The sequence below is a fragment of the Dasypus novemcinctus genome, chromosome 17, assembly GCF_030445035.2.
Source record: "Dasypus novemcinctus isolate mDasNov1 chromosome 17, mDasNov1.1.hap2, whole genome shotgun sequence".
NCBI lineage: Eukaryota > Metazoa > Chordata > Mammalia > Cingulata > Dasypodidae > Dasypus > Dasypus novemcinctus.
In genome coordinates this window covers 65,196,841-65,216,728 of record NC_080689.1, presented here as the reverse complement: position 1 = coordinate 65,216,728, position 19,888 = coordinate 65,196,841, and the positions used below count along the sequence as shown (strand labels likewise).

At 63.7% G+C, this 19,888-nt stretch overlaps 1 protein-coding gene across 1 annotated transcript; it reads left to right on the top strand.

Annotated features, from left to right (window-relative positions):
• Positions 1-458: 458 nt before the first annotated feature.
• CYP26B1 (cytochrome P450 family 26 subfamily B member 1) lies at positions 459-18,375 on the top strand. Its single transcript, XM_004465486.5, has 6 exons — positions 459-749; positions 4,166-4,390; positions 12,711-12,986; positions 13,121-13,276; positions 14,619-14,903; positions 15,212-18,375. The coding sequence occupies exons 1-6, from the start codon at positions 546-548 to the stop codon at positions 15,602-15,604; spliced, it is 1,539 nt and encodes a 512-aa protein (XP_004465543.1). The 5' UTR covers positions 459-545; the 3' UTR covers positions 15,605-18,375.
• Positions 18,376-19,888: the final 1,513 nt, after the last annotated feature.

Below are 19,888 nucleotides of genomic sequence, written 5' to 3'. Positions count from 1 at the left end.
CTGGGTTTGTTGGAATTGGGGGACTTAGGATTTTTTTCCTGTTTTTTTTTTGCTGGGGGAAAGCTTTTGAGACATCGATTGCATTTCTCTCCGCCAGCTCTCTGTCCCCCTCCTTTTTTTTTCCGAGCCAGGGAAGGGGCTTACGAGAGAGGCGCCCGCTGGGCAAAGTTTTCCAAAGTTTTCCCAGTGTGATGCTTGCGGGGAGAGCGCATCCACCAGCTTGATTCCAGGCTCCATCGCACCATCCCTTGAGCAGCCCCAAGCCCGCTATAAAGGAACAAACAAACAAACAAACAAACAAAGTTACACTTCGAGTCGCCTTGTGTCTCCTCTCTCTTCTTTTAGGCATTTCCCCCCTCTCCCTCTCTCCGCTCCCCTCGCAGCCTCCATTCCCCTTCCCTCGGCCCCTTCCTCCTGGGTTTCGGCTGGAGGTGCCAGGACCCCCGGCCGCAGCCTCCCCTCCCCCGCCGCTCCGGTCCCCTCCCGCCAGGCCCTCCCCTCCCCCGCGGCGGCCGGCACAGCCAATCCCCCGAGCAGCCGCCAACATGCTCTTTGAGGGCTCGGAGCTGGTGTCGGCGCTGGCCACCCTCGCCGCGTGCCTGGTGTCGGTGACGCTGCTGCTGGCCGTGTCGCAGCAGCTGTGGCAGCTACGCTGGGCTGCCACCCGCGACAAGAGCTGCAAACTGCCCATCCCCAAGGGCTCCATGGGCTTCCCGCTCATCGGAGAGACCGGCCACTGGCTGCTGCAGGTAAGGGCGCGCTCGCTCCGCGGCTCTCGGGGTCGGCTCGCCGCGGGCGGACGCGGGGACGCCGGGAGCCCGCAGGCCCTGGCCCCCACCCCGCCCCTTCCCTCCTCGCCACCCGCTCCGCCCGGGCTTCCCCTACCCGCCCGCGGCGCGGTTCGGAGCCCGCTGGCGCCAGGCGCGCAGGTTCAGAGCACCAAGACGAGGGCTTCCCGGACGAGAAGGGGCTCCCAAGAGTGACTTTCTCCAGCCGCGGGCCACCGAGCAGGGGTGTGCGGAGCGCCCTGGGGGCTCCAGGTGCGGCGCGAGCCCAGGGGAGCTCTCGCTCCCCTCCCGGCCCTAGGCTCTAGTCGCCGTCGGCGGCGTCGGCGGTGTCCCCAGCAGCCGAGCACTGCGGTGGGCAGCCAGTGGCAGCCCGACTTGCCCCTTTAAGACCCGGGCTGGATTCCCGCCGCCTAGTCCTCTGCGCCTGGTAAAACTGTCCTGGTCTTCGGACGAGCAAGTGTGTGTGTGTGTTGTGGCGGGGAAGGTAGGAGGTAACCCAAGGAAAATGAGAAGCCAGAGACACGAGGGCTCTTGGCTTTCGGGGAAAAGGGTCTATTTACTTACTGGGTGGGGGCAGGTTAGCCCTGGAGTTGAGCTTGGGAGAGGTGGGTGTGAGATGGAGGGGATGCGGGTGTGTTGGTGGTTAGACGCCTTAAAACCCCACACCGCTGGGGATAATGGGGCTGGGGCGCGTCGCAGACCAGACCCAGGTAGGTAATGGGGAGATTAACCGGGAATTAACCTCGAGGGCGAGACCATCGCTTTTGCAATTTGATACACCCTGGCTTTTTTTTCGGGGGGGGGGGGGGTCGCCTCTGGGGTAGCCGCGGGAGCCGCGCTTGTGTGTGCGAGTGCACGCGTGTTTGGCCGGCGGCTGCTGATACGGGGGTTAGGAAAAGGACGGCTGTCCTGGAACAGCCAGCCCGGCACGGGAGAGGTGCGGCGGAAGGTGAGGCAGCCGTGGGGACCCGTGTGGGTTTAGGCGAGCGAAAGCTTGGCTTGAAATTAACAGACGCGTGCAATTCGCGCGCACACTCACCCCGCCCCGCCTCGCCGCGGGCCAAGTGACAGCGGAGCGGGGCCGGGGAGGGGGACGCGGGGCTCCTCCGCCCTGTGGGCTTCCCACGTCCCCGGAGTCGGTCCATCTCTTCTCGGGGCTTGTCCGTGCAAGGGAGTGGGGTTCACGTCTACCCATGGGCTATCCCCCCGCAAGGAAGTCCCCGAGCCTCTTCCATGCTTGAAGGGTTAACTGCGGCGGTGTTCAGGCCTTCGCCGAGAATTTAGGAAATAAAATCACTCCCGAGGCAACGGTTCCCGCCTTGTTGGGGCCAATCTGCGGAATCCGCGGTGTGTCATCGCCCCCCCCCGCCCCCCGCCCCTGTTCCCTGACCTCTCCCTGCCCGCCACCCAATGTCCCCCTGACCTTTTCTTCGAATCTCACGAGGGCCCTGGGGCTCCACGTCCAAGCAGCCCAAAAGTTGGGGAGGGGGTAGCAGGCCTACGCCTCCCTGTCCATCCTTCCCGGAGCCTCAGACCCCGCGGTGGGAAGGAAAAGGTGCGGTGGGTGTGTGTGTACAAGGGGTTAAGGGGAGCCCACTGAATCCCAGCTTTATTTTTTCGGAGTCATTTATCAGATTTTACGGGGAGACCTCCAAGGGCTCTCCGTTTCCACCGAGCGCCATCTAAACAGAGCCCAGGGCTAAAAATACAACATTTTTGTATAAATTGGACTCGCGGCCCGCGCGGCCGCCACTATGAAAGTCCTCTTTGTGAAGACCGTGGAAACGGCGGACAAATAACTCTTTATTAATGCCACAAAAAACGCACTTTAATTATAGTTAGGCAGATCAGAGGCGGGGTTGGGGGGGGCGAGGCGGCGGCGACCTCGGAAAATTCACAACCCAACTTTTGTGTCTAAAGAAAAGAAAAACAGAGGAAAAGAAGGAGAGGAGAGACCGAGAGGCAGACGGAGCGAGGGAGACGGGGAGCTGCAGGAGGAGGGAGGGAACCCCGCTCCTCGCCCCCCCTTTCTGTCGCGTCCCCCCTCCCGTCTTGATTTCCCTTAAAGGGGTAGACGCCGTCTAGATGGGCTGCACGGTGGGGGGAGCGCTCCGCGACCCGCCAGCCCCGGAGTGGGGCGCCTCCCCACCCCCCACCCGCCGGCCCGGCCCCCCTCCTGGCGGCGCGGGCGCTCCCGGCCAGCTCCCGGTCGCGCGCCCGGGCCCGAGGCGCATGTGGAAAAGTGATTAGGGGTCCGGCTTCTGCGGAGTCACTTTTCGGCAGTGCCGGGGTGTGGACACTTGTAGCTGGAGAAGAGCTTTCCGTGGAAGGAAGGAGAGTGAGGAAAGGGAGCAGCCCGGAAAAAACACGGGGCTCGAGTTGTCCCCTCGGAGGTGCACCCCATAGGTCTGGAGACCGCGTCCACCCGGCCTTCGGCGGGGGCGGCCGGACAGGTGGCGGCCCGCTCTCCCCCAACCCCGGTGCGGCCCTGGCGGGAGAAGGGTTAACGAGGGGTGGGGTGGCGAGCGCCGACGTCAAAGGTGAACGGAACGCCCCTGCCCCCGCCCCTCGGAGGTCCCCTCGGTTTCCGGTGCCTGCGCGGGGCCCGACTCCGCCAGCTCCTGTGGATGGACGCCGGGGCCGGGCCGGGGCCTCGCCAGCCTCGGCTCGCGCCGCGGCCGGGGATCCGGTTACCTGCGCCTCCCGCCCCGCCGGGCCCGCCCCGCGGCCAGCGCCTTCCTCCGCGCTCCGGTGCCCCCACTCCAGGGCGGCGACGAAAGTGCGCCTCAGTTATTTCCAGGGTACAAGGCTTTAGGGAAACCGCCGCTGCGGCCCGTGACCCCAACCCGCCGAGCCCTCCCAGGGCCGCCGGGGCGCTTCGCGGCCCACCTCGGAGACCGGTGGAGCCCCCCAGCCTCCCTCCTGTGGCGGCCGTCCCCGGGGCACGCACCGCTCGCCGCTATAAATAATCTTTGGCCTGCGTCCACCCCGCGGGGTCTCGCCAGCCCATGGCCCGGAGCCTGGAAATACTTATTCCGAGAGGCTTCGGGGCGCGAGGCCGGGGCGGGGGGCTGGGAGGAGGGGCGCGGAGGCTGGATCTTTGGGTTCAGCCGCCCGGGATCCCCTTTCCCGCCCGCAAATCATTCCTAAAAAACACGACCCCGCGGGGTGCCCGGGGGCCTCCCGCCGCCTTGCATTATTTACGATCCTCCAGTCGGGCTTCCTAGCTCTTGGGCACGCTCGGAAAAAAGAAAATCCGCGCACACGCGCGTGCGTGGGGGTGGGAGGCGGGTGAGCGGGGCCTCGAGGCCGGGCCGCGGGGACGTCCCCTCCGGGGACGTGCGACCTGACAGCCGTCTCGCCTCTGCCTTCCGCAGGGTTCCGGCTTCCAGTCGTCGCGGCGGGAGAAGTATGGCAACGTGTTCAAGACGCACTTGCTGGGGCGGCCGCTGATCCGGGTGACGGGCGCGGAGAATGTGCGCAAGATCCTCATGGGCGAGCACCACCTTGTGAGCACCGAGTGGCCGCGCAGCACGCGCATGCTGCTGGGCCCCAACACGGTGGCCAACTCCATCGGCGACATCCACCGCAACAGGCGCAAGGTAAGGGCTCGGTCGGGAGCCCGGCGACCGCGTCCGGGCCCTCCCCTTCCGCGCACGCCCCTCGGCCTCAGGAGCTTGTGGAGCCCCGAGGCGGGCTCCCCTGGAACCCCCACCCCCTCGAGGAACCCCGTAGTTCCCTGCCTAGACGGCCGCGAGCTCGGATCTGGGGCCTGCACGGGCCGGTTGCGCGGTGCGCCCCCCAGTCCGAGCGGTGGGGTCTGTTTGAGGGGTGGTTTCGCCAGAGCCGGGCTGTGGCTGGGCGGCAGCGTCCCACGCCTGTCCTCGCTGGCTAGACGGCACTGGGTGAGGAAAACGAAGGGGTCGGCCCGGTGCCCGGCGCCCCCCTTGCCCCCGCGTTTCCCCCGGGAATTCTCAGGATTAGTGACGACTTATTCTAAAGTCAGACTTGGTCTTCGCGTCCTAGGTGGTTTCAAGCGACTTCAAAGGCTGCCGCGGGCGGGCGTGGAAGCCTGGGGGCACCTGGAGGCCCCGGGAGGGATGGGGACAGACCCGGGCCACTGTGCGCACCAGCCGGGACAGCGGGGGTTGGGCGAGGGGTGGGCCAGCAGCCCAGGCGCGTACGCGGGACCCAAGGGGACGCCTCCCAGAAAGAGGAAGAGAAGGTGGGGGTTTATCCTGTGGATTCCCGCGCGACTGGAAGTGGCGCGGAGAAGAAGAGCGGGAGAGCACGCAGCCAGCCTCCCCGCCCCCTCCGGCTGCCGCCGCCGCCGGTCTCCGAGCGCGGGCTGCACGTGCTGCTTGAACTGCAGTAACCCGAAAGCTGAGCCGCCGCCGGCGGGCGGGGCGCCGGCCTCCCGGCTGCCAGCCCCGATGCGGCGCGACCTCTTCTCCCTGCAGTTTTTCCACTGGGTCAGAGGACTCACCAGGTTGAAACCTAAAGGAAAGGCAAGGCAGGCTCGGAACTCCCCGAGTAGTGGCGGGGACCCGGGGAGGGGGCTAAGGTGGGGAGCCTGCCTCTGCCAGAAGTCTGGGTGGGAGGTGGTCTTGGTGAGTACGGGGTGGGGGCGGGGAGTCGTGCAAACGCCAGCGCCTCGTGTGTTTGATGTCTTCTGAACTCCCTGTGAGGGGTCGTTTTCCGTGGCGGACATAAAGGAGAAGGAAAACTCAAACGGAGAATGCCCGCGTGTCCCCACACACGTCCCGGTAAAGCATCTATTTTAGGCTCCTGAGGTCAGAGCAGGGAGCACAGATGCGGGTGTCGGTCCAGGAGCTGAGGAGGCTGCAATGCTCAGCAACGGGGCTCCTCGAATGTGTGGGGCAGCTCTTTTTTCCTTGGTCTTTGTTACCCCACAAAAGCCTATTCCAAAGAATGAGAAATCCAGCATCAGGCCTCAGTGCCAAAGGATATGGCTGCTTCCTCTTTTCTGCCTTCTAGAAGCTTTGGCAGGAAAGGAATTGTCATCACACCCTTTTCACTGAGGGTCAGACAGGTTGAGTGATGTGAACCAGGTCAGGAAGCAAAGCCAGGACGGGCAGGGCAGGAGAGGCCGCCAGGGAAGGGTGGCTTCTGGGCCACCAAGCAGACTCCACTCAGTCCTGCCCACCTGGCTTGCCAGAAGCTGGGGTGGGTGGGGCCTGGGGGGAGGGAGGAGGCTGGTCCCAGACCCGGGTCAGATGCTAGGGGCGAGGCTGTTACCTGAGGTTGCGCCCACACTAGTCCAGGCCTGGCTCCAAGGGACAAAACGCGGCCTGCCTGGAAAGCCCCAGTGGTTTTTACCTTGATGGCCTGTTGTGGGGGAAGGGAAGGGGGAGGGCTCGCACAGGTGAGCCCTGCTGGAGGAACAGGCAAGGGAGGAGGGCGCGCCCCCAGGCCCCAGGCCCCTGGGCCCCTAGACATTGGTGCTTTTTATTTTCTAGCTCCTTGGAGGTGGGGACGAGCCGGAAGCTGGTTCACCCTGACCAAGGTTGGGTACCAAATGCCGGGGGCCTGCTGTGTGCCTGCTGCGGGGCCGTGTAGGTTGTGTGGAAAATTAGTAGTCAGCTGGACAAAAGGATCCTTGTCTCCCCAGAGCTCCCTAATTAACGTTCCACAAACTTAAGTTTACCGAACTACTGAGAAGGACTGGGGCTAGGTGCAAATCTAGAAGCGGGAAACTTGGTCCTCACCCTGCAGAACTTCAGGGGCTAACCGGAGGGATGAGAAAACATTCAGGGGCACCGTTTGCAAATATGCACGTTCACCCTGGAGAGAATGGCCAGGCTGCCTGGCCGGGCCCAGGGCACCCCAGCCGGCGGGGTGGGGCTGCCCCATACCGCTCACCACGCCGCGTGCAGCCCACACCCGCTTGGAGAGCTGGCTGCTGGGCCAGAGTCTGGCCTGGTGGGGATGTCCGTGCAGGAAGTGGGGCCCCGTGCGGGGAAGTAGGAGCGTCACTGTTTCCACTGGGGCCGGTGGCCCACCCCTTCTCTGGGAGGTCTGACCAGATGTGCTGGGAGGGTCTCCTCACAGCCGTGGCTGCACTCCTGGTGTCTGCCCTGGTGGTCTAGGGCCAGGAGGGGTGGGGTTGCCAGCCAGGAGCCCCAGAAGGTCCTGCCCAGCCTAACAGAACCACCCCCGGAAGCCAGGCCTGTGTCCCTATGGCCAGGGCCTCAGACTCCCCCAGCCCTGGACCTGGGCCCACCTATTTAGCTGCTCCTCATCTGTGTGTGAACCGAGGCTCAGGTGCCCTCGAAGAGCAGAGGGGGGTGGGGAAGGGATGTCAGAGATGTGGAGACGAGTCCCATGGCTAGGTCTGGAATCCTCAGACGCCCCAGTTAGCCCTCTGCCGCTGCTTGGCACTGTCCCTGCCTGCTGTCTCCAGGAGCCCACCTCCCCTCCTCCCCAGCTTCTCTCTGTTCCTCAGCTCTGGCTCACCCCCTCCCCCCCAACCAGAATTCGGCATTTCCTTTTTTCCTTTGGAGATAGAACTAGCCCTCTTCTCCTTAAGAGGCCAGCAGCTTTAGGGCCCTCGAGACAGTGGGGACACAGAGAGTGTCCCCGGGCTGGCTCAGCCTCAGCGCCTGGAGTTGGGAGACCCCGGAGTGGTTTCATGCCCGCTCAACTCAGAGCCCTGGCTTCAGGGGCTTCTGTGGCCCTGGCTGAGGTGGGGCAGGCAGTGCCCACCTCCCCTCCCTGACCTGGCCTTTGGGCCCTGCGGGGGTGGGCGTGGGGGCCAGGCCCCAGGCCTGCATTCCTCTCAGAAACCTTGTGCATCCTGGGCTGGTGTCGGGTGGAGAGGCCAGAGCAGGGAAGGCAGGGGCCGGGGCTCCTGGTTGGTTGCAGGGTCCTGGGGGGAGGCCGGCCCACCCACCGGGTCTCAGGGCCTTGAGCCAGCGCACCACCTCTGCACGGTTCCGTCCACCAGGCTGAGCTCAGCACAGAGGCTCCAAGCGGCGTTGGCTGCAGAGCTGGTGCTGTGGGCGGCCCTGCTGAAGGGGAGCTCTGGCATCGGCACAGAGCCTTTGTTCTGCCACAATCCTTCACCCAAAAGTTACTGTAGCACCTGCAGGTGGGCGCAGAGGCCACTGAGGGGGCGGGTGGCAGGAGCGGATCTCTCTGAAGGTCAGCGGGGGAGGGAGGCCACAGCGGCTCCCGCGGACCTGGGAGTGGGTGCCTCCCTCTGCTTGCCCTTGTGCCAGGCAGGGGGCAGGTGTGGCCCCGGGGCCACCCCTCCCTCTTCCCTCCTTGCAGCGTCCTTCTCCCAGGGCGGGGAGGGGGCCAAGGTTGTGATGCCGATGTGCTTGCTTGGTCTCCCCAGCTTGGGAGGCGGACGTGGCCTTGGTGGGCAGTGTCCTCGCCTCTCCTAACTCTAACTGATCCGGGTCTGCTCGGGCCCCGAGCCTCCCTCTCAGCGGCGGTACCCATCCTGGCCCCCCACGCGGGGCTGGGAGTGGCCTGAGAAGTGCCGAGAACGAACCAAAGAGATGGAATAGCGGCCCTTACCCTTAGAATAAACTCGGGCCTCGGAGAAGGGGCCCTTCAGGGCGCTTAGATAAAAGCAGGGCTGGTGGCCCCTTGCCGTGGTTTGGGGTGGTGGGAGGAGGGGGCTCGGGGACTGCTGGTAGGTGTGCTGCTCTTTTCTACTCTGTGACCCCCGAGGACCCTTCTGTCCCTGACCTCGGATTTCTGAGGAGGTGTGCTGTGGCTGGAGGAGGGAAGAGCTCACAGATCCTGCTGCCCAGCGGCACGTCCCCAGCTTCTGCTGGGTGTGGACGAGTGAGGGGAGTTGGAGGCTCAGGGCTGGAGTGAGACGGTGAGAGCTGGAGTCAGCGGAGCAGGCGGTCAGCTCTCACGGCCGGCCGCGGCGGCGCTGGGAACCCGGGGGGTGCGGACAGGGCCGGGTGGTCTGGGCCTGGCTCGGGAGGCAGCCAGCGCGAAGTCCAGGTCCAGTGGAAACGCGGGCGGCTGGGAAAATGACGTCCTCTCTTGTGCCCCCTCCTTACTCGAGTGTAAAGTACACACCTTGGCGTCACCCCTGTGTGGACGGCTGCCTTGAGGCTGCCCGCCCTGTGTTATTCTTTCCACTCCGCAGGCTTCGGCCCGGGTGGTTTGGCCGCGTGGCCTGCCCAGGCCCCCACCCCTCCCAGGCAGCCACTTCCATTCCTCCCAGTCTGAGTCACTCTCCCGGGGAGTGGGTCCCCTTGCCAGCTCTTCCCGCACCCAGCAGCTATCTGTCCGTTTGTCCAGCCAAGGCTGCCAGCAGAGAAGGGCTCAGCACCCAGGGCGGTGAAGGGAGAGGTGGGAGTGGTGAGGGGCGCCTGACTGGTGGGAAGTAGGACTAGTAGAAACAATTACAGGGAACTTGAACCTTGACAGACCCCTTGGCGGTTCCCCAGAGACCTTCATTCTGGAATTTGTCACATTCCAGGCAGACAGAACCAGGCAAGTGGGCCCTTAAAGCCCGTTGCACTGTTGGGGAAACTGAGGCCCAGAAGGTGTTTGTCCAAGGACCTCCCTCAGGACAGGATCCCGCCTGGCCTGTGCCTCTGAGGCTCCGGTAGGCCAGAGCCAGGGAGTGCCCAGGTGTCCCTGTGACCCTCTGCCCCCACTGTCCCCAGGCACCAGCCCTGGTGACAAGTCATACCTGCTGCTCCTCTGCAGGCTCTACCTGGGCTGCTTCCCGATGACCTTTGGCATTCTTGGCTCACTTTTGGGAATTCCGAGGGAAGCCCCAGAGGGAAACAAAGCTGCTTTGGCTTCTGTTACACAGCTGCGGTCAGGGCAGTCGGCTCCAGGGGCCGCCAGCCCTGCAGGCACCTTCCCGGGGTGCCCGTGGCCTGATGCCAGCACGCGGCAGCCTCAGACCCCCTCAGCCCCATGCAGCCCGGCCTCCCTCTGCGCTGGCGGGTACCCCCGCCTCTGCCTGCCTGCCCACTGCCTGGCGGGCAGTGGGTTTCTGGGCTGCCCGGGCTCTGGGAAGTGCCCTCGTTGTTGACCCTGGGCTCAGGCCCCAGGGTGAGGCCTGACATTTGCCTGGCGCCTGGGAGGTGACTGGCCGGAGGCCGGAGCATGGACTCGGTGACGTCCGAGGAAAACCCTGGGCCTGCAGTGCCCACCACCCGCCTTTACGTGGCTCCTCGTGGGGCAGTTTCCCCACCTCGGGGGCTCAGGGGCTCTGGGAAGGTTGTGCTCAGAGGGGAGAATCATGGGACGGCCATGGAGAAATGGACCTCAGAACGTCCATTTGGACCCTCACGAAGCCATTGGGTACACTGAGCCCCACAGAGGGCAGCGAGCAGCTGGCGGTCACTTGGCGAGTCCAAGGCTGGGTCAAGAAAAGGCCTCAGCTCCCTTCCCGAGGCCCCTGGCCTGCAGGTTCAGGGTGGCGTGGGCCTCTGGGTCATCCCAACCCCCTGCCCTGGGGTCCTTTCACTCAGTCCCAGGCCCCCCGGCGTTCTCCCCGCTCTCCTGGGGGTTGTCTCCCCTCTCCTTGGCCCCAGGACCTGAGAAGGAGCAGTTCTGCCGGCCATCGCTAGAGGGCGCAGGGAACGTACCCGCGGGCCTGGGCAGGCAGGGCTTATCCCTGGGCCCCATCTGGCCAGAACTTGGGGTGCAGTGGGGGCCCCCCTCTTTGGGAACCATGGGACGGTCATTCCTGGGCCACTGTAGCCCGTGTGACCACACGGGAGGGAGAGCGTGGCAGGCTCCGGCCAGGCGAGGGGCTGGAGCAGGGCCTGTTTCCAGGCTTCTCTGGGGGGACAGCATCATGGACGTTGGGGTGTGTATGCCCTGCGTGCTGAAGGGAATCCGGCGGTCGCCTGGTTCTACCTCCCCATTGTACAGATGCAGAGACTTGGGCCCAGAGCGGGCAGTGACTGGGCCTTGATCACACGGTAAGTGGGCAGGTGACCTAAGTGGGCAGGTGATGGGGGTCGAGGCTCAGGCTTCTGGGAGCCCCGCCTGTCTTTTCCCCACACCCCACTTAGTGCCCAGCTGCCCTGGCTTTGGGGGTGTGGCCTCTGGACCTTCCTCTCCACATGCCCACCTTCAGGCCCCAGGACTCCTGCCACCTGGGGTTCCTGGCCAGCCCCTGCCCCCTCTCCGGACCCCCGGTCTGCCCTGAGCTGGCCGGCTCTGGCCTCACACCCCCACCCTCCCCTCGGAGCTGCTTCCAGCTCCTTCCCTGATGAGCCTGCTCAGCCCCCAGGCACCATCTTCTCCTCAGCCCTGGGCCCTTGACTGGCTCGTAGAGGACCTTAGTTGGCTGGTGTCAGGCTCTGGGGCCAGGGTCCCCACTCCCGCCCCCCAAGACCCTGGCCTGGAGAGCTGAACCTTGGGAGTCCTGAGGACGCCAGGGAGGGGGCCGAGGTAGGCAGCCCTGCTGATGTCCCTCCCTCCCCCCTCCAGAAACTCCCCGGATCCCCCACAGCCGGGCCAGGTGTGGCAACCGCCCCTCAGCCTTCCACCTTTCAGCTGCCCCTCCGAAGCAGGAGGGGCCCCAAACAGAGCAGGCCTCCCTGCCCTCATTGGCTCCCTCCCCCTCCCCCCTGCCCACCGGGAATTTCGGAATGAAAGTGCTATTGTGAGGCCCGGCTGGGCCAGTGAAGGGCCAGCACTGTTATTTCTGCAAACCAGCCCTCCCATTAGCCATGCAGGGCCCAGGCCAGGAAAATGTTACCTTTTCCTCCTGGAGCTGACTGCAGGGGAAATTCTCACATTTACAGTTTGTGCGGTGGTTGTGTTGGGGGGGCAGGCGGGGAGGGCAGACGCGTGTGTGTGGTTTGCATGGGGTGGGGGTGGGGAGAGGAACGTTTGTCGCCTGGCCCGTCCCCTCTGCCTTCCCTGGTCACAGGCAGGGGGGGTACACTCCCCCCCCTCCAGCTTCTGCTCTGGATTCTGTGGGGGATGGAGGTGGTTGGGTTACAAGTGGGGCCCAGAGGCCGCCAGTAAATAAACTAACATCCTCCCCTCTCCTACACACCGTGGGCAGGGGCCCGAAGAACACGTGCGGGGCGACCTAGAGGGGAGGGCGGCAAGGGGGGCCGCCGAGCCAGTCAGGAGGGCAGAGGGTAAGGGAGGGGGAAACAGATGGTTGTGGATGGTGCAAGGAATTAAAGGGGTTTCTGTGGGTCTTTGTGATCCTCCGGGGTGGAAAGCCACTGCGGCCATCCTGCTGCTGCAGACCCAGCCGCGCTGCAGTCATGCAGTGGCCCAGCTGTTAATAAGCTCCCGGGAGTCTCCACACAGTAGAGGTTTCCCAGGGACAACGGTTTTGGTTCTTGGGAAGTCCTGCTTGCAGTCTGGCCTCTGATTCTTGTGCTCTCCCATCAGTGGAGTAGAAAAGCCAACCCCTGCTCTCCGGCCTCCCTCTGTCCAGCCATTCACCTGGGCACTCGCAGAGACACAACTGAGAATAGGCCCTGCAGAGAAGGGCTGCCTCCCCCACCCCGCCCACCCCTCTTGTGTTGCTCCCTCAGTTGGGGCAGCCACATCGCCCCTCAGACTTCTTGGCAGCCGAACTGCCCAGTCCCCAAGGCTTTGTCATTGGGGTAGCGACTTTTCTTGGAGGAAGGAGATGACAGCTCAGGCCACCCTTTGAGTTGTGCAGAAGGTCTGGACTTTGAATAAAAACGCTTATGAACTGTGTTTTAATCCTCTCCTTCCCTTGCTTCCCCGAAAGACCCAGGACGTAGGATGGGGGTTCATCGTTGGGGAACCTGCGAGGGGACCGTGTCAGGGAGCTCCGAGGGCTGCCTCTGTGGCTGGCTGGGGGGTGCTGAGTGGGGTGAGGACCTGACGTCTCCGGTGGTGAGATGGGGGGTGGCTGCTGGGGTCCCAGCTGGGCTGTGCTGACCGAGCCGGCGCCTCCCTGCCCCGCAGGTCTTCTCCAAAATCTTCAGCCACGAGGCCCTGGAGAGCTACCTGCCCAAGATCCAGCTGGTGGTCCAGGACACGCTGCGCGCCTGGAGCAGCCACCCCGAGGCCATCAACGTGTACAAAGAGGCGCAGAAGCTCACCTTCCGCATGGCCATCCGGGTGCTGCTGGGTTTCACCATCCCCGAGGAGGACCTCGGGCACCTCTTTGAGGTTTACCAGCAGTTCATGGAGAACGTCTTCTCTCTGCCTGTCGACCTGCCCTTTAGCGGCTACCGGCGGGTGAGCACCGGGCTCGCGGAGGGGAGATGGGAGGGGGGCTGGGGCTGGCCCCCAAGACAGACGCAGGACACACAGACTGGGGGTTCCTGGGGGGACCCGCCCTTCTCTGTGGGTGATGCCCCTTCTGTCCACAGGGCATCCAGGCCCGGCAGATCCTGCAGAAGGGGCTGGAAAAGGCCATCCGGGAGAAGCTGCAGTGTACCCAGGGCAAGGACTACTTGGACGCGCTGGACATCCTCATCGAGAGCAGCAAGGAGCACGGCAAGGAGATGACCATGCAGGAGCTGAAGGTGAGGCGGGCGGCGGGCCGGGGGAAGGCGCCACTTCTGCACCATCCGGGTTCCATCCGGGCACCCGGGCTGGGGGCGGGGCCTGAGGCAGAGGGCGCGGGTCCCGCCCCTGCGGAGAGCGGTCCGGTGGATGGGGCGAGGGCGCTGAGCGAGACGTTGGTCCCGGGCCAGGGGGCGCCTGGATGGCGCGCGGCTGTGTCCTGTGCTAACGCCCAGCTCGTACTTTTCTAAAAGCCGTAAGCAAGTACAGCCCTTCAGAAACCTCTGAACGGGGTCAGGGGGACCCCCGGGCCCAGCCTCCACGAGTTCAGTTCACTTCGTCCTCCCGCCAGCCGCGGTGGCCTGAGGACGTGCAGCTCACAGGGGAAGGAGCTGGCTGCGGGGGCGGCCCCACTTCTGGGGCAGAGCCCGGGAGCCCTGACCCCGCCCTCCTCCTGCCACCCCACGGGCCTTTCCAACGTGGTGCACATGGCACCCTCCCCTGCCTGGCACCTGTCGAGGGGCTGGCGGCCGGCTAAGCCAGGTGTGGGGGGGCTCTAGGCAGGGCTTCCCTGCTCGCCTCCCAGAGGCTCGGTCCTTCACCCCTGCCCGTTTCTGCGCACCCTCTCTCCTGCCAGCACGGTCACCCAGCTCATTTGGAGACTCCCCATCCCCTTATTGTTGCTTCTCCATGCTTTGGTTTTGGCTTTTTTTTTCTGGTGAGCCAGAAAGGGGCCAGTGTTCCCATTTCACGAGAAGCTTGGGGACCAGTAAATGGTGCGGTGGCCCGTAAGAGACCTAGGTCCCTGCCCGGGGCCTTTCCTTGGGCCCTTGAGGCCCAGGGGTCCTGCTCCCCACGGAACCCTGCAGGAGCCTGACTCCCCTGGGGCCCACCCCCAGCCTTCCCAGCACTGCCTGCTCCCTGGGCCCTCGCAGGCTTCCCTCTCAGGGGAAGTAGAGGAAGGAGCTGGCACTGGAGTCGGAAGGCCTGGGTTCTAGACTCTGCAGCCCCCCACTCGCCCACACAGTGACCCCCTTGAGCCCTGGGGGATTGGTTCTTTTCTTCGAGCTCCTGTGCATTGATCAGGCCTGCTTGGGCTGACCCAGGAACCCAGCAGCGAGCAAGAAGTGGCCCTTCCCGCAGGCCCTGCCCAGGACTGCAGCCACCACGCCTGCTGCCCAAGCAGGGGACAGCCCGGCGACCCCAGGGTCTATCGTGCCCCGAATGCCCCCACCGTGTGAGCATGGGGGAAGCTGAATCCACAGCAGGACACCGGCAGATGACCCGGGGCCCCTGGCCTAGTAGAGCTGTCCCCAGGCTCGGTCCCAGGTGGCCCACACACCGCCCTCTCTGCTGCTGCAGGATGGGACCCTGGAGCTGATCTTCGCCGCCTACGCCACCACGGCCAGCGCCAGCACGTCACTCATCATGCAGCTGCTGAAGCACCCTGCCGTGCTGGAGAAGCTGCGGGAGGAGCTGCGCACCCAGAGCATCCTGCACAGCGGGGGCTGCCCCTGCGAGGGCACCCTGAGCCTCGACACGCTCAGCGGGCTGCGCTACCTGGACTGCGTCATCAAAGAGGTCATGCGCCTTTTCACCCCCATCTCTGGCGGCTACCGCACCGTGCTGCAGACCTTCGAGCTCGACGTGAGCCCGGGCCCTGGGGCGGGAGGCTGCCGGCCCAGGGGAGCCCTGCTGGGGTGGAGGGTGCTTCTCAAGCTCATGGGTCCCAAACTCTGAGTCAGATGGGGGCGCGGCAGCCCCTCGGGATGGAACCATCTGGGCCTCCCCCGTGCAGTTGCCCGGTGACCACTGTGCACTAGAGCCTGGATTTGCGCTAAGAGGAGGGGGCCGGCCAGGGGGACCTGGAAAGAGGCAGGTCTTGAACGTAGGGGGAGGCGGGGCTGGCAGGAGGCCCCGGTTCTCACCTCCCTCCGCCCCCCTCGCCCCTCCAGGGGTTCCAGATCCCCAAAGGCTGGAGCGTCATGTACAGCATCCGGGACACCCACGACACGGCGCCGGTGTTCAAAGACGTGAGCGTGTTCGACCCCGACCGCTTCAGTCAGGCTCGCAGCGAAGACAAGGACGGCCGCTTCCACTACCTGCCGTTCGGCGGCGGCGTGCGGACCTGCCTGGGCAAGCACCTGGCCAAGCTGTTCCTGAAGGTGCTGGCGGTGGAGCTGGCCAGCACCAGCCGCTTCGAGCTGGCCACACGGACCTTCCCCCGCATCACCCTGGTCCCCGTCCTGCACCCCGTGGACGGCCTCAGCGTCAAGTTCTTCGGCCTGGACTCCAACCAGAACAAGATCCTGCCGGAGACGGAGGCCATGCTGAGCGCCACCGTCTAACCGGGCCTCCGCCCCCGCCCCCGCCCGCCGCGGTGTCCCCGGAGCGGGCCGAGCGGGTGGGGGGTGGCGGAAGGTAGAAACCTGTGTGTGGGAAGGGCCGGGACCTGGAGCAGGGCGAGCGCCCCCCCTACCTTGCCCTCCTCTGCCCCATCCCTGGCCACGCTCCCCAGAGCCAGCAGGGCCCGCCCTGCTTGGAGATGGGGGGCTCCCCTGGCTCCAGCCCCTCTCCGGTTCCCACAGCCAGGGCACAGCTGGGGACCCTGCGCGCCCGTCACAGTGTTACGCGTCAGTCCGCTTGTGCTGCAGTGTTTGCCTGAGATGTCCCCAGTGGCTCCCCTTCCCCCCATTTCCTTGGGAGGTCAAGTGGCTGGGGGGAGGGAAGCAAAAGAGGTGCCTCCTGCGGCTCTCTCTTGCGCAGGGTCACCCTCAAAACAGCCAGCCCTGGGGAGGCCCCCCCCTGCCAGTTTGGACATTTGAAATTACCTATTGCTGCTACTTTTCCTCTCCCCGACCTTGGGGCAAGGAGCCCCAGACCCTCTCCTCCCAGCACCCGCCCAGGTGGCCCCGGGCCCAGGCACTGACACCCCCACCTCCCCACCATGCGGCCTGGAGCCAGAGCCCCCTCCCCTGCCCCACTTCTGCCCCAGGCCCTTGGCTCGTGGGCTCCTGCCCCCTCCCATATTTATTCACTAGTATGGCCACATCTTCCCATTGCCAGGGTCTGCTGGAGCAAGTGCCTCCCCGTGCCCTAGCCTCTGTCCCAGCCTTCCTAGGCAGGACTTCAGTGAGGAGGAAAGGAGGTCGCTGGTCTCCCAGAGCCAGCGCCCAGGCCAGGGTGGAGCAGCGTTCCCAGGGGCCTGAGCGGAGGGGGCTGAACCTCGGGCCTCGCTCCCAGGTTGGCATCCCTGCAGTGTCCCCTGGCAGAGACGGGAAAATGGCCCTTTGCCACCCTCCCTCTTCGGTTAAAAACCCCCGGTCGTGTGGAATTGGGAGGCTGCCATGGTCTCCTGCTCGGCCTCTGCTCACCCCCTGGCCCCCACTGCAGCCAGTGAGTATGGGGGGATACGGGTTCTTCGTTCTGACGGGGAGTGAGGGCCCCGTCTTCCCTGCCCAGCCCTCGTCCCTTGTCCTTAGCCCTTGGAAAGGTGTCCTGAAAGTCCCTTTCCCCCTCTGTGCCACTGTCTGCTTAGCCCCACTGGGGCGCGGGGAAGAGAAGAAAGCAAGGGGGAGGTGAGCGGAAGGGCGCCGCGAGGGGCTGGGCCGGGGCCGAGGCGAGGGTACGTGGAGCGAGTCAGAAGGGATTTGTTTGAAAACTGGCTAGTTGGGTGACTGGGCGAGGAGTCGCGGCCACCCCTGGCGTTTGGCGTGTTGGCAGTTGGAGGTGTCTCCTGGGGGGGTTCAGGGGCTTTTGCTGAGTCTTCAAGCCATCTTGTCTGTTTTCAGATTTGTATTTGCTCTCCGTGTTTCTCTGTTGGTTTTGGGTGTTATAAAAGTAGCCAATTCTCTTTATAAGAAAATCAAAAGCACCCAGAAGAAGAACGAATCCGCGCTGACCCTCCTAAGGGACCGGAGCCCTGGCGTGGGGGGTTCGCTCTGCAGACGCCCACCCAGCCCGGGCTCTCGCCCAGCGCGGCCCCGGAGGGGCTTTGTCCAGGCTCTCTCATAGCCCCATTCGTGTGTATGTTGCCTCCTTTTTCACTATTGAAAGTCAGGACCGATAGACGTTACTGGCCAAAATAATTAAAAACCTAAAAATAAGTGAACTCCCCCCAAATTCTGGAAGGCAGACAAAAGTGCGTAAAGGCTCACCAAAGCTTGCAGAAGAGCTGCAGGGTGTGTTCCTGACAGAGAAGGCCCGCGCCCTGAGCCTGCGTGCTGTGGTCGGTGTCGGAGCGGGGAGCGGGGAGGGAGAACTCGGCGGGGCCACCCGTGGAGGCGCGGGGGGCTGGAGGGCTCTGGCAGGCCCGGTCGCCTTCCCCTGGGGTGGCCTGCCTGGGAGGGGGCGGCGGCGGGAAGCGGAGGAAGGAAGGGGCATTGGCCCCGCTGGGTCTCAGAGGCAAGGAGGAGGGAAGGAAGGAAGCTCTTGACTGGCCGACAGAGGATCCCGGCGTGGCGGCCTCTGGAGGTCGGTTCCCGTCTGCGTCTGCGCGTCTGTGTGTGTGTCTTAGGGAGGCAGCGTTAGCGGGTGACGTTTCCTCACTTACCATTCCTAACTATTGTAACTTGACTAATTAAAAAAGCAAAACCCCACAAAACTCTTTTCTGCCACGGGCTTCCAGATTGAAGCACTTTCGATGTTGGGCGCTGGCGTTTGTATTCTGGGCACCCACCCTGCCCCTGCCCAGATGGCTATAATATTATTTTATACACAAAACCTTTTTTTTTTTTCCATAAATGTTATAATTTTGTGTCTGTCTTTATAAACTATTATAAGTACTATTTTTGTTATAATTCAAAATAGATATTTAGTATAAAGTTTTTGCTGTTAAATATTTGTTATTTAGTAAAATATGAATTTTTCCCTCTATTGTAAACTTGGCTCAAAATATTAATATGTTTTTATCACAGTTGTTTTAATATTGTAAAAGCACTTGTGCGTTTTGTTTTGATATATGAAACTGGTGCCGTGTTTGCCGTCATGTGGTTTTTAATCTGTATATAATATTCCATGTTGCATATTAAAAAAAAAAGAATGTTGTGCATTTTTGTGACTTTGGAAATACTCAATGTGGCTTTTTTATAGGCTTCCGTAATAAAGCATGGGGACTCGCCTCGCTTGCCTCTCTGCTGTCTGCCCTTCTCAGCCTCACCAACAGGGCCCCCTCTCTGCAACCCCCGTTTGCTTCGGCATCACCCAGTCCCACCTCTCGGTCAGGAGGTTCTTCTCAGACTTTTGTTCTGGGAGCCCAGCCCACAGTTCCTTGTGTAGGAGCAGAGATGCCTGGGGCAGTGTCCTAAGAGGTAGGTCTCCCGGGAGGACAAAGATGTGACTGGTCAACCACTCCACAGAGAAGCCTGCTGGGAGATGGTTCCCACGGAGAGGCAGGGGCTCCCACTGGCCACGTGTGACCACGACTGGCTGTACCGGGTGTCTCAGCACTGCGCATGCCGACCCAGCGCTCAAAGGCCCTGTCCTCAGAGCCCATCTTGATCCATTGAGCGAGGACACTGACGCCAGCCACGTGGCAAACTGGGGAGCAGATTCAGTTCTGACTTCAGCCTCAGGCCCCACACCGGCAGTTCTCAAAGCCTGACTCCTGGGTGTCGTGTGAGCAAACAGAATCCACGATCAAAGAAGTTTAGGAAAAGGGTTAAAGTTAAGCCAGTTCTGTACTGCAGGACTTCTCAGAGCCTTGAGCCTCAGAGGTGCCCCGTGCTTCTCTAAGGGGGCTGGGTGGCACTGGGGGAACACGGGTTGCAGTAGTCCCTAAGCCTATTTGATGACTGGAACCCCTGTCTCCTCTCCTGATTATCACACTCCGTGGAAGCTTCACAGCCCAACTCTGCACAAAGGCCCAGAGGTGAGGCCAGGTCGAGGGATCCTGCCGCGGCTTCTAGCAGTGAGACCAGGGATGTCCAGTGTGGTGCCAAGGACCGAGTCAGAGCAGGGGTGTTTCCTCGGCTTCCCACAAGACAAAGCAGCATCTGGGCTCTGGGTGGCAGTGACTCACCCAGGGCCTCACAGCAGCAGGCGGTAGTTCCTGCGCTGGACCCAGAGCCACCTGTCCCCTCCCAGCACCCGCTCAGAGCGGCTCCCTCAGCCCTCCAGGGTCAGGAAGCAGCAGCGATGGAAAGCTCCCGCTCCCACCGGAAAACATGCCAGGGGAAGGGAGCATTTTTTCAGTGTAAACACTCTCTACTGGTGGCATGTCCTGCATGGCAGCAGAGGTGAGGGTGACGTGGAGGGAGGCCTCCTGGGCAGCTGGCTGGCCCTGTCATCACCCTAAGTCCTCACCTCTCCCTGGTGTCCCCGGCAGGCGGGTGCCATCTGCCTGCCTGCCCGTCCCCCCGACGGCCGCCTGGCCCTGGGATCCCCTGCCCTGGAAGGCGAACACAGGTCGCTGTGGACAGGCAAACACGGACGCTGTTTGTCCAGCGATCGGGGCGCCGGTTTGGAGGGAACACGCAGACCGCACATTCTGCCACCTCCCAGGACTTTTCCAAAACAGCCCAGCCTTGGCGCGGCCTGGCTGCCCCGGGGAGACAGCAGGCTGGGAGCCAGGAACAGGGCAGGGGAAAGCCGGGTTCTGGGGCCAGCAGGGCGAGGTGCCCAAGTGAGGGCAG